General features: G+C 46.1%; 1 protein-coding gene across 1 annotated transcript in view; it reads left to right on the top strand.

The window, feature by feature from the left end:
- Positions 1-1,197: 1,197 nt before the first annotated feature.
- actn3b (actinin alpha 3b) overlaps positions 1,198-17,500 on the top strand; it is a 21,758-nt gene continuing 5,455 nt past the window's right edge. Inside the window, exons 1-16 of the mRNA XM_061066570.1 lie at positions 1,198-1,335; positions 11,038-11,152; positions 11,431-11,550; positions 12,090-12,176; positions 12,676-12,763; positions 13,074-13,152; positions 13,313-13,394; positions 13,485-13,570; positions 13,666-13,758; positions 14,050-14,280; positions 14,404-14,551; positions 15,143-15,293; positions 16,008-16,116; positions 16,307-16,447; positions 16,658-16,840; positions 17,229-17,363. Coding sequence (XP_060922553.1) covers positions 1,198-1,335; positions 11,038-11,152; positions 11,431-11,550; positions 12,090-12,176; positions 12,676-12,763; positions 13,074-13,152; positions 13,313-13,394; positions 13,485-13,570; positions 13,666-13,758; positions 14,050-14,280; positions 14,404-14,551; positions 15,143-15,293; positions 16,008-16,116; positions 16,307-16,447; positions 16,658-16,840; positions 17,229-17,363 — 1,986 coding nt within the window. The remainder of the gene's footprint in view (positions 1,336-11,037; positions 11,153-11,430; positions 11,551-12,089; positions 12,177-12,675; positions 12,764-13,073; positions 13,153-13,312; positions 13,395-13,484; positions 13,571-13,665; positions 13,759-14,049; positions 14,281-14,403; positions 14,552-15,142; positions 15,294-16,007; positions 16,117-16,306; positions 16,448-16,657; positions 16,841-17,228; positions 17,364-17,500) is intronic.

Below are 17,500 nucleotides of genomic sequence, written 5' to 3'. Positions count from 1 at the left end.
TTTCATTCCTCATGGAAAAGAATAATCTCCCAAAAGTTTTGGAAAAGTCATGGAAATTTGTTATATTCGTATTTTCATGTCTTTCATTTTAGGGATGGGCATAATCTACGATTGATTAATTAATCATTAAGAATTTCATCGATGAAAACTATTGCATGTTCGCTATGTGGCAGGAGGTCTGAATATCCGAGTTGCCCTGAACGCAGCACAGCATAGTGAATTTTAATATAAAAATATTAATGATTCATCGAAAATCGATCGTTAATTCTCCCGACAATCAATTAAGACAATTTAATCGAATGCCCATCCCGCTGAGTTTTAAATAATTCATATGATTTTAAAGAAATGCGCTCAAAATATAAGCAGGTATACTTGGGTTTGTGTCATCTAAGGTTTACTGTCGGCCTTGGAATTCTCATTGTTAGTTTGAAAACTACATTTTGTCACTTTTTCGTGTATACACCGAGATTTCACAAAATGTTCGGTCATGGAAATTTGGTTTAAAGTTATTAAAAAGTCATGGAAATCCATTAGTCAAAATGTGTATGAACCCTGATTAATCTTAGAAAACAATTCATGAATCTTGAGGGAAATGAGAGTGATTCTTATGAGAGTTTGATTTGATTCAGATTGTGAGTCTAGTTTATAAACATTTGTATAAAGTGTGTTATTATACGTTTAGCTAATGTGCTATAAGAGCGTCTGGAGCTCAGCCTAATATATTAATAATAATAATAATAATAATAATAATAATAATAATAATAATAATAATAATAATAATGAATAACTCGAGCTCCTGAAGCTCCACTGGTGTTCTCACTGGTTTTGGGCGGAGCTTGGCCTGGTTTGCCAGTGACGTCACTAACAGCAACAGGTGCATCGCCGAGGCCATAAAAACCTCTCTGGCGTCAGGGGGCGTGACTGACGTGCCTCTCCACCAATAAGACGCCCCCCAGCGGGAGGAGACCCCGCCCTCTACACCTGTTTAGGGTCAGAACCCGATACCCAGAGGCGAGCCCTGACCAGGAAAGGAGCCCCGGCCAGCAGGCTCTTGGCTCTTCTGGCAGTGGGAGCACCCCCTCGCACAGGCTGTCTCCCCCCCCCCCCCCCCAGGTCTCCAGGAGGTTCTCGCCCGCGTCGCGTCCGCTGCAGTTTGTCTCTCTGAAGCCGAGGGCGACGTGACCCGTCCGAACCGAGATGATGACCGCTGTGGAGAGCCACATGACCTACAGCAACTCCTACACCATCGAGAATGAGCAGGTGTACATGACCCAGGAGGACGACTGGGACCGGGACCTGCTGCTGGACCCGGCCTGGGAGAAGCAGCAGAGGAAGGTAGGTCCGAGGAGCGAGGAGGCGAGGGGCCGAGGAGGCGAGGAGGCGAGGAGGCGAGGGGCCGAGGAGGCGAGGAGGCGAGGGGTCCAGGCTGTGCCACCGCGCGTCATTACGCACAGAATTACGCACAGTTAGCGAGAGGTTTAAACGCGTCTAATATCAAATAGAACCGTTTCCCTCAGGTCCCGGGTCACTCCAGGACTGGGTCCCAGGTCTCGGTTCTCTTCCGGACCGGGTCCCAGGTCCCGGGTCTCTTCCGGACCGGGTCTCAGGTCCCGGGTCTCTCAGGTCCCGGGTCTCTGGGGAACCTGCACCTGGCGCCTCGGCCTCGCTGGAGCAGATATTTCGGGCCCTGGAACCTTCTCAGTTTGGTCTTTTAGTGACCCCCCCCCCTCGGGTTCCCTGAGAAGAAGCTCTAAATATAATAAGACCCCCCCCCCCAGTCCTCAACCTCCATTTTTCAGAATGCTACATATCTGTTGCTCCTACAGAATTGAATTGATTACAAATTTGTTACAAAGTTGCGTCACGCAAACAAAATATCACTCGATGGATTCAACATTAATGGTTATAAATAAGTCGTAAAGAAAATACTGAAAAAAAAACATTTTTTGTTAAATATTCACTTTTGCGAAGTTATAGCAGCGAGAAAAAATAAACCGTCAAAAATATATAAATAGATTTTATTCCTGGAGAAGTAATGAAGTGAAGTTTATTCCGTCAAATCAACGCTGAGCCAGAGGAAATCAACGTCTTCACTGACAAACTATTCAAATGTATAAATACACAGTGAAGTTTATACCTGCACCTTTTTAGCTTGTTATTATTAGCCGTTTGAAGCTAGCCCGGGGTGGAGGTCAGCGGTTGCCTTGGCGACCAGCTGACCTCGTCGGGTTGTGATTTAAAGTTTTAAACTGCCACAGAAACTGCAAAGTTTAGTACATTGTTATCGAGTGTTTTATATGTCACGGGACAGAAGTTTGGGTTTTCAGATTCGATGTTCGTGATGCGCTTGTTTACGAAGTCTAGTCCACGGGGGGGGGGCATGTTGGGTCGACCTGCTCCACCCGCTCGTGTCTCAGCTGCTGGTTTCATATCTGAGTCGTAGTGTAACTGTTCCCTTTAAGAAACCAGTGATTCATAAGTCACTCTTACATCTGAGTGTATTTCTGTTCAACACAAGTTTACACACGAGGAAATATCCACACTGATATGAAGATATCAACATTACACATGAATCCCAGAACTATAACACTTAGTTCATATTAAGTAGTGATATTAACTTGATATTATGGGTGATAAATAAAACAATCGACATATTTTCACATCATTTAAACGTTTATTCATACCGTCAGGTTCAAAAACGTCTTTAATATGTGGCACAACGTAAAGTGACCTGAAGCCATAATATGTTTTATACATTTTGAAGAGATATCATTTATAAGAACCTTCAGTCTTTGGAAATAAGTAGAATTTTGTCCGTTTCACATGAGGCAAAATGTAGGAACTTGAGTTAAATGTTGTTAAAGTTCTGAGAAATATGCTTTTCATCACTGGAATGTAATTATTAGAGGTGAAAGTGAATATAAGCAACAGAACAAGACATAGAGAAACATTCACACTTTGTTGTGTATTTAAATTTAGGACAATTATAACGTCTTCACATTCTCGTGGTTCTTCTGTGACTCCTCCTTGTGTAGATGCCGTCACTGGCTTGGTTGAGCAGATGGATTTGAACCCTTTTAATCTGCTGTTATTGCTCTTATCATAACTTCAGTAGTTTGGGGCGATCACACAACGGGTCACTGATATTTTCATTTCATTTCAATCTGTTAAAATCAATCTGTGCTTAGAACATAGAGCTGATCCACAGGGATTGATCTTGATTGTATCCCAGGCATCTAATCTAATCTGATCTGATCTGATCTGATCTGGTCTCATCTGCACGTTGTCCTGCTTCACCTCACTTTGCCGTGAATGTGCCGGCGGTTCGATGCCCTGAGACTCTGAGCCTCTGAGTCTCTGACAGGCTGAGGGACCTGGACAGATGGTGGCAGGCGAGCGATGGCAGAGCTCGTAGATCTCCAGCCCGGGTTGGTTTCACCGACCTACAAATAAACATCTTCCCTAAAAATACTTCTCCACTTGCTCGCTGACCCCCCCCACCCCCCCTCCCCCCCGTCTTCTTCACCTCCTTCTCATGGACACTCGTCTTCTCTCAGGTGAAACACTTCCTCTCTCTCTCCACGCTCTCCAGCCCGGTCGGTGCACCGTCCCTTTCTTTGCTGTATTTGTTATTTTGCCCGAAGTCTTTTGAGATGTCAGACGATGTCTCTCGCCCGGTCGCCCCCCCCCCCTCTCTGCAGTCTTCACCTCTCCACCTCCCGGGGGGGCAGGTCATCGTACCCCCTTGCTCTCCTCGGCATGTACAGTCCAGCTCCAGGCGCTGATATCAGCACATAAATATAACCAGTGCATCATTTTGCAGTGTAATGAATCTGACAGGAAGCCGGCGCCACCTGTTCTCTTCTTCTCTTCTTTATCCTTTTGAGATTTCACTGGAAAAAGCTGCTCAGCACTTGACTCGCTAGTAAAAGTGTTTGTCAACACGTTGTGAAGCTGAATCCGATCCTGGACATTAAGAATAGTGTCAGATCGCTGGGTGTGAAGAGCACATCTTGACATTGGTTTATATTTATCAGGAGCAGCGCCGGTCGATTTCTGTCCTGATGATTCACGGCCGGGTTTGGAACTTTGGATTTAAAAGGATCTGGCAAAGGAGTCGAGTTGGAGACTGAGTCCGGTGAGGACAGACGGACGTGAGAGGACAGGGGGACGAGTTCAGCTTCGTCTTCTCGTGGCCATTTTAGTATCATTTCATCTCAGTAACAAAATGAGACGAATCCGTTATGATAGATGAGTCAGAGTGGAGTGAACCTGGACTCGATGACACAACCTGAGTCCACAGGAAAGATCAGGATCTGAGCAGGAAGTGATCAGAGAAGTCCAGCTGCTCACTGAGTGAATCTGCTTCTCACTGGAGGACATGAACTATTAATACTCATAACGTCGGCTCATCAACAGCCGTCGCTTCCTCTGAACACAAAGGAAATCTGTCTCTTGATCAAGTGCTGACGGAACTCATTCATATTCTGATGATTCATATTCGATTTGCTTGATAATTAGTGGGAAAAAACTTCAATACAGACAAAATATTTGAGTAGTTTTCAGTCTGATATCAGGTAAATTAATAACCCTATTTGAGAAATTGAACATTGAATCCTCATGATTGTAGATGCACATTCAGGTGATATTCAGTGAGGTGATATTTCTCTGTGGGCGAGGACAGAACTTTGTGGAGCAGCAGCTCTGACCTGAGACACTGGTTCACAGGAAGTGGTTTCCAGTTCACGTAGCTCTGCAGACGCTGGTTCTGCTCCTGGTAACGATGACAGGTCATGAGAACTCTGCTGAGATCCTTCAGATGAGGAGTGTGTCCTCCTGAGTGATGATCGAAGGTTCCTCTGAGATCACATGTGATGAGGAACATGTGATGATGAACATGTGATGAGGAACATGTGATGAGGAACATGTGATGAGGAACATGTGATGAAGAACATGTGATGATGAAGATGTGATGATGAACATGTGATGAGGAACATGTGATGAGGAACATGTGATGAAGAACATGTGATGATGAAGATGTGATGATGAACATGTGATGAGGAACATGTGATGATGAAGATGTGATGAGGAACATGTGATGAGGAACACGTGGGTTGAATTAAAGGATCTTCTCTCTGATCTGAGCTGGGATCTGTTCATCCAGACTCATAGAGGAGGAAGTGAAATGGGTTTCTGGAGAACTGATGACATGAACATTGGAATCTTCACCTCAGTCCTAGTTGAACTGTGCATTCCCACAATGCACCTGGGAGATCGTGGCTTCCTGGATTCCCTCTGTCAGGGTCATGTGATCCCAGGGCAGGGGGGGGGGGGTGACTCCATGGAGCCTCTGGTCCTGGTTTCATCTCCACCTCCTGACCCCGAGGAGCCGAGAGTTCTTCTTCTGTTCGTTCCTGAGCTCAGCTTCTTCAGGACAGATCCTACAGATCTTAGATCATGAACCATGGTCCAAACTAAAGATTGTTCTTAGAACCTCATGGAGGATTGTGTGAGAAGCAGCAGGAGGAGCCGGTGTGGTGCTGTGTGTATGTTTTGTGTGAGACTTGTGTGTGAGTCGAGGAGTTAAACGTAAGTGGAGAGGTGACAGAACTTGCAGTCGGATCGAATAGCAGTTGCTATTCCAGAAGCCGTGTCCTTGTAGGGAGGCGTCTATAAACTGCTCCGGTGCAGCCGAGGAGCCCCGGGGGGGCGGAGGAGGTGGAGGAGGAGGGAGGAGGGAGGAGGAGGGAGGAGGAGGGAGGAGGCGTGGGAGACATGTTCTTCACGGCTCTTCTATTAGCATGACGTATCCGCTGAGTTCACCACTCGGATGCAGCTGGAGACAGTTTCCTGCTCGTAGACTCACGACGCCTAGTGGCTGAGAGTGGAAGTGAAGGTTGAGGATCTGCGAGAGCGGCCATGTTGTTCTGATCCCAGCGACCCTGTGGAACCAGAGTAAGACCCGGAGTGGTTCGACTCCCTCCTTCACTCTCATGAATCTCACGTCTGAGATCAAACCTGCGATCGTCTCAGCTTCAGCTTTGACTCGACTCAAAATGGCGACTTGTGTTTCTGAGGCCGCGAGACACTGACCTCCACAGGTCACCTCCGCCGACTCAGCGCTTTCACCTTCCTGTAATAATGAGACGATCTGTAGAAAAATAAACTGAGCTCATAATGAGAGGTGGGGGGGGCAGGCTGGGTATTAATAGGTCTGGTGGCAGCAGAAGTTCCAGTCATCAGTTGCATGTCTGCTGAGGTGAGACGTCTCTTATTATAGATCTGACGTCGTGAAGATATCGTTACGTCCTCAGCGGCTGCAGATGATCTTTATGATTTCACCTCAACGTGAGAAGTGATCTGATGTGTTTCACCTCAGGAGGAAGGAGACAAACCATCAGTGTTTACTGTCTCAGAGCAGCTGGCGTCCGGAGGTCACATGGTCACATGGTCACATGGTCACTGCAGTGTCTCGACCTGCAAATAACAACATGAGGTCACACGAGTATCTGACCTCGGTTCTGTGAAGGAGCCAGAAGAAGAACCACTGGGTTCACTGGGACCAGTGAGCACACACAACACACACACAGTGTTTGTGTGGTTGTGTACTTCACTCCTCAGGAGACTCACAACAGAGCCTAGTGTTGTTGGTACAGAACTCCTCTTCACCTCTGTAAAGCATTAGCATTGTTCCCAGTGTGTTTGTGGTCTGTCATCACCTGTTCTCTCACCATCTGAATCCCTCTGCCCACAGAACATCTCACTGGCATGTGGCGCACACACACACACACGCACACAGACTCACACACACACACACAGACTCACACACACACACACACAGTTGGACCTAGGCCTTTCATCCCTCAGCAGGTCTCTGGGGTCTGAGCTCGTTAAGTCCAGTGGGAACGAAACGCTCATGAACTGAAGCTGCTAACGATTCACTTCACTGCTGTACGTTATACTACCAGTCCTTAATATGCTCCCAGGTTATGATTCAATATGAGAAGCTTTAGAATATTCTTCTTAGTGTCTTTAAGGACATGAACGTTCAGAGCTGAACGACCTGTTGCTTTGTTTTTGAAGGAATCTGAGGAGCTCGTGTTTTCTTCTTCACGTTAATACCAACGAGCCGGTTCGTCCGCTACGAGGTTTTATTTCCCGTTAACTTCTCCTCAGCAGTGTGTTGATTGTTAGCCTGACACACAAGTTGTGTGTCCTGTTGTGTGTTGGTTGTTGTAACGACGCTGGCGTACATGTGATCATATATGACATAAGAAAATCCTACCTCTCATATTTGACAAGGTACAAGATTTAGATTTTACGTGAAAAATGAACTAAAACAATGTATAGATTATGAATATAGTTGTATATTTTTAATATTTTTTCAACTGACTATTCAAAGTGTAATTACAGCTCCACACTGAACGCCTGAGCAACGTTCTGACATGATGAGCAGCAGAGTTTCAGCTGGAAATAGACGAACATTAGAAGCTGTGGTTTCCTCTGAAGCCCGAGGCCACGCCCCCTTCACTGGGGGAGGGGGGGGCTGTTGGTGTCAGGACATGCACACGGAGGTGGGGGGGGGGCAGATGTGTCCTGGTGTGAGGACGAGGGTCTGAGAGGCGAGTTCAGGGCGTTAGAGGTGTGGGTGTGTCTTTGGGTCGGGGGGGTTGAGGGGGGGGGTTAACTCTTGGCTCTTGTCCCCGATCGTCTCCGTGGCACCCAAGTTCAGAGAGGGGGGGGGGTATTTAAGGCCTGCAAAGGGGGAGAAGGGTGAGGGAAGGTCGGGGGGGAGGCTCCACCTGTCGCAGCTCCTCTCACCTGGCAGCTGATTGGCTGATTGACAGACACTGAAGCTCCGCCTCCACGGACCGAGCAAACTCTAGATCGGAATTTATTAAAGAACAAACGTGAGGTTTGTGTTTCGCTAACTTATTTTAATTTTTTTTACCATTTTTTAAATCTTTTTATTGGTTTTTAACCATTTTATAGAACAAACATTAGAAAAACAAAACAGACAAAGCAAACAAAACGGAAAAAAAATCCCACCCCAAACTAACAATGAGCACTGCAATATATATCCTTACACATATAATATATATATATATACATTTACATATATATATATATATACATACATACACATATACATCCATGTATACACAAACATACATACATACACAATCAGCAGGATGACAGGAGACAGGCAAGGGAATAGCATGTATAAAATAAAAAGAATGAAACAAAATAAAATAAAAAGGCAGTCAGGCCTCCCCTTCCAGAAAAAGATTATGAGTTATGGTTTTGAGTTATGGTTTTGAGTTATGGTTTTGAGTTATGGTTTCTGTAAGAAGGAATGCACCGGTTCCCAGATCCACATGTCGACTGTAGGGACCTGAGGTTTGTGTCTCGCTAACTTTTAACACAAATAACTTTTCAAAACTGCTTCTTCAGACGTGATTGAGATAAAAAGTCTTTGTGAAGTCAAATGTTCCAGAAATCAGAAATATTAATATTGACTTGTGGGTTTTTAATTTCCCTCTTTGTGATCTGAACTCTTCTCTCAGTCAAACATCTGAAAGTCACACTTCCTGTTAATCTGCTTCAGAGGAGTGTGTCCTGGTTGTGTCACGGTTGTGTTGTGTATTATTTATGCTCACGTCAGTATCTCAACAATAAGCAGCTTTGTTTATAGATTTATCTTTGAAAACATTAAGTGTGAACGTGTGTGTGTCCTTGTGCGTCACTGACATAGTGACCTCATAAACAAAAGAGCAGTGTGTATTTATGTGACGGCTTTTATAGTGTAGTGCAGAGGCATGTGGGCCGGCCATGGAGTGTGTGTGTGTGTCTGTGAGTGTGTGTGTGTGTGTGTGTGTGTGTGTGTGTGTGTGTGAGTGAGTGTGTGTGTCTGTGAGTGTGTGAGTGTGTGTGTGTGTCTGTGTGTGTGTGAGAGAGACAAAGGTGACTGCAGTGAGACAGGTGTGTCCTCCGTGTCAACCTTAAGTATTTTCGGCAGTGAGACATAAATACACACAATTCTCTCAGCGTCTACACAACCCTGTGTGTTCACGTCTGAGGGTTTAGATCATTTATTGATTCAACAAAGTCTAATTGTTCATATAACATCGTTTAATTTTACAATATTAAAGCATTGAAACCATAAATCGAAGCAGGACTGACAAACAGACACAACCTGTGTGTCAACTCAAAGCCTCCAACAATTTCAATAAGATATAAAATACAATATATGCTCAAACTTCATGTGTTTCCTGTAATTAATAAAAGTAAATAAGATTAAAAGAACCAGAAAAGACAAATGTAAAAAGACAAGAGGATGAAATCAGGACTATATATGATTTAATGTTCATGATGATTCTCTTTGTAGCTTATGAACAATAACAATAATAAGTATCTGTATTTCTGTCGAAGCTTCTGATTGACACTTGCCCCGCCCTTTTGTGTGACATCACCCCCATGATGTCATGTGTTTAAGTCACATGACGTCCATGTAAAGTTATGTTAATTATATATTCACCCAGAATTCTCTCTGTTTGTGTGAGTGATGTAACGAGGTGATCTCCAGCTGTGAGAGACCGTTTTGTGATTTATGGAAATAGTTATTTTCAGATTTAACTTTTATTTAAGGATGGAGAAGAAACACAACCTTGTTTATATTACTCATTATTTAAATCCTCTCATTAGTTTTATTATATATATGAAACAGCAACTTTATGATTGTTTCCTCAAGTGAGACGAACAAATCCATCACCTCATTATAAAATATTAATATTGTAACAAGATGTTTCAGAAACGCACACATCAATCATTCCTTCAAACATGTTGAAGCTAACGATGCTAAACATCTGGATCCATGATGCTAATCCTGTTCATGACTGCCCCCGGAGGCCACAGCAGGAACTGCATCAGCTCTGTGAGGGACGTGTGTGTGTGTGTGTGTGTGTTTGTGTGTGTTTGTGTGTGTGTGTGTGTGTGTGTGCCCTTATTCCCCTTGAGGTATTGGGGGGGGGGGTAGGTATGACAGGCATTCAGCTGGGCACCATGACCTCATTTAACAAGAAGGCCAGGCTGAGCCAGGCTAGACGGACAGGTGTGGACAGACGGGGGGGCAGAGGGGAGGTGCTTGAGGAGGAGGTGCTTGAGGAGGAGGTGTCACTCAGGGACAGATACCTGGCTCCTGGTGAGATTCTGGATCTGATGGATCTGGATCTCAATCACACCTGCTCCTCTTTGATGTGATCTCCTCCTCCTCCTCCTCCTCCTCCTCCTCCTCCTCCTCCTCCTCCTCCTCCTCCTCCTCCTCCTCCTCCTCCTCCTCCTCCTCCTCCTCCTCCTCCTCCTCCTCCTCCTCCTCCTTGTCTTTCTCCTCTTCTTCCTCCTCCTCCTCCTCCTCCCGCTCCTCCTCCTCCTCCTCCTCCTCCTCCTCCTCTTCCTCCTCCTCCTCCTCTTCTTCCTCCTCCACCTCCTCTCCCTCTTCCTCCTCATCATCCTCCTCCTCCTCCTCCTCCCGCTCCTCCTCCTCCTCCTCCTCCTCCTCCTCCTCCTCTTCCTCCTCCTCCTCCTCTTCTTCCTCCTCCACCTCCTCTCCCTCTTCCTCCTCCTCCTCCTCTTCATCCTCCTCCTCCTCCTCCTCCTCCTCATCATCCTCCTCCTCCTCCTCCTTGTCTTGGACCCTCTTCACCTCAGGAATCCTGCCTCCTCAGCTGTCCACCCGATTTAGCCTCAGCCCCCGCCTCATCTTGGCCCCTCCCACCACCAGGTCTTTTCTCCTCCTCCTCTGTCTAAATATGGTCATGGCAAAGAAGACGAGCACCTGCTGACCCCGTGACCTCTGCTCATTAAACCTGAAACTAGATGTTCACTGATCACGTTTATTGTCTTCCAGTTCACGTGGATGTTTCTGTCACACATGTAAATGACAGTCTCTCTCTCTCTCTCTCTCTTCTCTCTCTCTCTCTCTCTCTCTCTCTCTCTCTCCCCCTCTCTCTCTCCCCCCGCCCCCCCCCCCCCCCTCAGACCTTCACAGCCTGGTGTAACTCCCACCTGAGGAAGGCCGGGACACAGATCGAGAACATTGAAGATGATTTCAGAAATGGCCTCAAACTCATGCTGCTGCTGGAGGTCATATCAGGTGGAGTCCATATGACACTGTGGTCATGTGATACCGATCTGTCAGTTATCAATAATAACAATAACAATAACAACAATATACTCAGATGATCCGAGGGATGAACCCTGAAGACGATGTAAATACGAATGTGTTTGTTGGTCTTTAAGAGACAAAGGAGACGTTCAGTCACATTTAGAAATGTTTTGCTTAAAAATTTACTTCAACGTTTAATTGTTGATTAAAATATTTGCAAATTAATTTCCTGTTTCCGCTCCGTAAACCTTGTGTGTGTCCTTCAGGCGAGCGGCTGCCCAAACCCGACAAGGGCAAGATGCGTTTCCATAAGATCGCCAACGTGAACAAAGCTCTGGACTTCATCTGCAGCAAGGGAGTGAAGCTGGTGTCCATCGGAGCTGAGGGTGAGTCCAACACACACACACACACACACACACACACACACACACACACACACGCACACGCACACGCACACACACACACACATAATCATCTGTCAAAGTCAAATGTGGTTTTAAAGATGTTTTACTCAAACTGAAATTGTCCTCGATAGAAGAACAAACTTCTAAATATTAGAATTTAAAACCTTTATTATTTAATTAAATGAGATGTTCAGTGAAATGTTCAAAGCTGCTGAGTGACTCAGATTTTCACGCTTCACGTTTGACATCAATCTGAATCTGTCGGATTCTGAGGTCACACGGGGTCAAACCACAGAAACACGCTGTGCGATCACTTGTTTTACTTTCAGCTCTAAAGCACAAACTTCTCTAATTGCAGCTCAGATTCCCTCGAAGTCTTCAGGCCGCACGGAATTCAATTAGTGTCGAGAACTTCAAACAATCTTCTCACACGTAGAGAGTCACAGGACCTGGTCTTCATCCTCACCACTAATGTGTGTGTCTGTGTGTCTGTGTGTCTGTGTGTTTGCGTGTTTGTGCAGAGATCGTGGACGGTAATGGGAAGATGACCCTGGGTATGATCTGGACCATCATCCTGCGTTTTGCCATCCAGGACATCTCCGTGGAAGGTGAAGTTACAAAAGTTGTTAAACACTTTAAAGAATCGTTAAGAAATAGATCAACACGTAAAATCACAACTTTGAGATCATTGGACTTTGGTTTTCATACAGATTTAAATCACCAGTTTCAAACATGTGATGTTTTAATTTGAAGGTTTTTAACTTTAGCAACACCATGTGTTTGTGTTTGTGTGTCAGGTTACAAACGAACACACTTCCTGTTTGTGGTGTTTTATTCATCAACATTAGTGACCGATGTGTGTTGAGTTTAAAAAAGATGGAATAAACTGTGTGTTATATATGAACACAACCAAGGACCCACTTCTGAACTCACTACACACTTCCTGTCTCTGTCTGAACCTCGTTTATTCGGATTCTCTTTATTTATCTTTATCTTTTTACGGTTTATTCACCGTTAAACTTGATCCTTCATTAATCAAACCTTCATATAATAAACATATTATTACCTTCAGGCCACATCATGAATATTGTTTGAATGTGTCTGCAGAGACCTCTGCTAAGGAGGGTCTGCTGCTGTGGTGCCAGAGGAAGACTGCCCCCTACAGGAACGTCAACGTGCAGAACTTCCACATCAGGTGAGTGGACACCGCCGCCCTGTGGCGTCCAGAGGGAACTGCAGCTCGTCTTCATCGTGCTGTTTCCAGCTGATACTGTTCCTGTCCTCCTTTAGTACTGATCACTTCTGCTTTCCTTTGCTCTTCCCTCTGTTCCGCTTTCATCCTTTGTTACTTTGCGTCTTCCTCCTCCTCCTCCTCCTCCTCCTCCTCCTCCTCCTCCTCCTCCTCCTCCTCCTCCTCCTCCTCCTCCTCCTCCTCCTCCTCCTCCTCTTCCTCTTCCTGCTGCACCTCCTCCTCCTCTTCCTCCTCCTCCTCTTCCTCCTCTCAGTTGGAAGGATGGCCTGGCTCTGTGCGCCCTCATCCACAGACACAGACCTGACCTCATCGATTACTCCAAACTGAGAAAGGTGCAGAGTCCTCCCTTCTCGTTTTCCACCATCAATACTTTATTCTCTTCCTCTTTCACTCCTGTTTCTGTTCAGATGCTTTCTGCTGTTATTTCATATTTAACCTCATGAAATCGTTAGTAGATATGACAGGTGACGTCTCCTGTGTTTGTGTGTGCAGGACGACCCCATTGGAAACCTGAACACCGCCTTCGAGGTGGCTGAGAAGTTCCTGGACATCCCCAAGATGCTGGACGCTGAAGGTGAGAAGCACTGGAGCTCAGGAACCAGACACTAATACTAAGGTTATGTGTTCATGAGGTATAATAATTGTAATATGAATCTTTCCTCAGATATTGTGAACACACCCAAACCCGATGAGAAGGCCATCATGACCTACGTGTCCTGCTTCTACCACGCCTTCGCTGGAGCTGAGCAGGTCAGACGGCGTTCCACTTCCTCATTAAAGTAAAAACATACTCATATTTAATATATCATATCAATGTAAAGTAAATGTTCATGTCGTCCTCTCAGGCTGAGACCGCCGCCAACCGCATCTGCAAAGTTCTGGCCGTGAACCAGGAGAACGAGAAACTGATGGAGGAGTACGAGAAGCTGGCGAGTGAGGTGAGAGAAAACTCTTCATCTCAAATCCCTGCTCCTCCTCTTCCTCATCATCCTTTTTACTTTCCCATGATAACTGATTGAATATTATAAAGACCAGTGGGACTAAGTGAAGGTCAAAGGTCAAGTGAGATAGAATTGATGAAGTTTCATATAATCTAAAGTCAGTCAACCATAAAAAACAAATCCAGACAAATGAACCAACGATGGAAACATGTCACAGTGACAGATACAAACTTTTTATGATTATGAGACATGAATATTGTAATAATCCCCTCTGGTTGACCCGTGCAGCTGCTGGAGTGGATCCGCCGCACCATCCCCTGGCTGGAGAACCGCCTGACGGAGCAGACCATGCGCGCCATGCAGCAGAAGCTGGAGGACTTCCGTGACTACCGACGCATCCACAAGCCGCCGCGCGTGCAGGAGAAGTGTCAGCTGGAGATCAACTTCAACACGCTGCAGACCAAGCTGCGGCTCAGCAACCGGCCGGCCTTCATGCCCTCCGAGGGCAAGATGGTGTCGGTGAGACAGCTGCCTCCATCAGCTCCATCAGCTCCATCAGCTCCATGGGCTCTCAGCACTGACACCAACTCCAGCTAATGACTAAACCTCCTCCTCCTCCTCCTCTTCCTCTTCCTCCTCCAGGACATCGCCAACGCCTGGAAGGGTCTGGAGCAGGTGGAGAAGGGCTACGAGGAGTGGCTGCTGACGGAGATCCGGCGCCTGGAGAGACTCGACCACCTGGCGGAGAAGTTCAAGCAGAAGTGTGCGATGCACGAGTCCTGGACCGGAGGTAAGAGCTCGGAGGAGAAACAGGGACGACCTCAGGGAACCAGAGGTCAGATCTCCTGGTTCCACTCCAAAGAAGTGAGAGCTTCTATTTTCTATTATTGTCTTTGAAAGTGTGTCTTCCTGCTGGATATTACCCATGATCCTCTGCTTCCTGACCATGAAGAGCTGCAGCTGGAACAAATCCACCAAACTGTTCAGAATCCTTCACGTTTTAACAGTTTCAAGATTCAAGATTCTAGATTTTTTATTGTCAAATGCACAGAGATAACATGAAGAAGTCACTGTCATTGAAATACTTGGGTCACACTCTCTTTAAGCAATGCTCAGTAATTTCAACCCAAAAAAATAGAATAAAAAACAATAAAATAAAATAACAATAAAATAGAATATCAAAAATTTAAAATAGAAAATAAAATATATATATCTAAATATATATATATCTTTACAGATGAATCTTGGAGATAAACTCTGGTTGTTAATAACTTCAGAGTGTTTCTAACTGATCTCAGTTCAGCTGCAGCTGGTGGAGACAGGTTCTCAGTCAGTTCTTCTCTCAGGAGTCTTGACGTTCCCCCCCCCCTGTGTGTTCCAGGTAAGGAGGACCTGTTGTCCCAGAAGGATTACGAGTCAGCTTCTCTGATGGAGATCCGAGCTCTCATGAGGAAGCACGAGGCGTTCGAGAGCGACCTCGCCGCTCACCAGGACCGGGTGGAGCAGATCGCCGCCATCGCCCAGGAGCTGAAGTAAGACTCGCCACGAGGAGGAGGAGGAGGAGGAGGAGGAGGAGGAGGAGGAGGAGGAGGAGATGAAGGGTTTCTAACGTGAGATCACAGAGAAATAAAGATGGAGAAACAGGAGGAATAAGAGGAGGTAGAGAGCCTCAGATGGTCGAGGTAGAAGAATACGAGAAGAACAACAGGTTCATCAGACGAGTGAAGAGCTTATTAATGAGAGAGATGAATCATGAAAGAGCAGAAACCTCTTGATCTCAACGTGTCCGTCCTCACCAGCTCTTTGATGATCTGTAGTGAATCACCACAAAGCTGAATATGTATTAATGTCAAACCTCATTTATCACGACTTCAGAAGCTGAACGCTCTCAGGTGAGGATTAAAACTACCTGAAACATTCCACTGTAGTTTATCACTGAAGTTATGATAAAGTGACAGAAGTTAGTTTTCAAACTGGCAGTAAATCTGTCACGTTATCTTACTTTCAGTTTATAATACAGTTACAGTGACTGAGATCACATGTTTCATTTAGACATTTCACTTCCATCAGATGAACAGATGTTCTGATTCATCTCAAACTGGTGATGTCATTACTACAGAATGAGAGAAAGCATTGTGTGTGTTTTGACCTTGTCCATGTCCCGTCCATTACCATGGAGAAAGTTGGGTTTATGACGTGTTATCATCTGTATATGAAATAGATGAAGATGTGCTCCTCTTCCTCAGTGAGCTGGATTACCACGACGCTGCCACAGTCAACGGCCGCTGCCAGGGAATCTGTGACCAGTGGGACAACCTGGGGACCCTGACCCAGAAGAGGAGGGACGCACTGGAGGTAGATCATTCATATTCATATTCATAACGTTAGAGATTATTCAGTGGTTAGCACCTTGTATCCAAAACCTAAAGAGGTACCTGCGTTTTATCAAAATATCATTGAGTTGTCAGTCTGTTGAACACAAGCTACAGTCTGACCACACGTGTGTTGTGTGTTGTTGTGTGTGTGTGTGTGTGTGTGTGTGTAGCGTGTGGAGAAGCTGTGGGAGACCATTGACCAGCTGTACCTGGAGTTCGCCAAGAGGGCGGCGCCCTTCAACAACTGGATGGACGGAGCCATGGAGGACCTGCAGGACATGTTCATCGTCCACAGCATCGAGGAGATCCAGGTACACACACACACACACACACACACACACACACACACACACACACAGTACCATGAACACACACACACACACAGCAGGACCACATCAACACAAACACTTGTATAGAATCAGAACAAGGGAACATCAGTGACCCTAACCACTGAAGATGAAGATGTAAATCCTGAGTTAAGTTTCTCCCTTGGTCCTCTCCTCTTTCTGCCCCCCCCACAGAGTCTGATCACCGCTCACGACCAGTTCAAGGCCACGCTGCCCGAGGCCGACAAGGAGCGCATGGCCACCATGGGAATCCACAACGAGATCCTGAAGATCGCCCAGACCTACGGCATCAAGCTGTCCGGGATCAACCCCTACACCAACCTCACCCCCCCGGACATCAGCACCAAGTGGGACACCGTGAGTCCCGAATCCAGCGCACCCACAAACCAGTGGAGGGAACAGGAAGTGACATATGAATAGAGATCATATAGAATGTTCTGCATTGCTCTTGTTCACCTGGTGGATGATAAACAGCTGCTTCATCAGGTCAGAACATCAGGTTCTCTGTGAACCAGAGGAGACACGTGATGCTCTCCCAGTTTCTCTGCTGGTGTGTGACCCTGACCCCGACCCTGACCCTGACCCTAACCCTGACCCCGACCCTGACCCCGACCCTGACCCCGACCCTGACCCTGACCCTCTCCCTGACCCTGACCCTCTCCCTGACCCTGACCCTAACCCTGACCCTGACCCTGACCCTGACCCTCTCCCTGACCCTGACCCTGACCCTCTCCCTGGTCTGCAGGTCAAGCACCTGGTGCCCCTCAGAGACCAAATGCTCCAGGAGGAGGTGACCAGGCAGCAGGCCAACGAGAGGCTGAGGCGCCAGTTCGCTGCCCAGGCCAACATCATCGGGCCCTGGATCCAAACCAACATGGAGGTACGGATCAGATCATTAAACATAAAAACTCTTCATCACAAAGAAATGAAACTGATCCTTTACAGTTTAACATGAACTTTATTATCAATAAATAAAACTCCACAATAGAAATAAACAACCAAATAGATCAAACTTAA

The sequence above is a fragment of the Limanda limanda genome, chromosome 22 (assembly GCF_963576545.1).
Source record: "Limanda limanda chromosome 22, fLimLim1.1, whole genome shotgun sequence".
In the NCBI taxonomy this organism is placed as follows: Eukaryota; Metazoa; Chordata; class Actinopteri; order Pleuronectiformes; family Pleuronectidae; genus Limanda; species Limanda limanda.
Note: the sequence above shows the minus strand (reverse complement) of the source record. Positions and strands in the feature narration are given on the sequence as shown.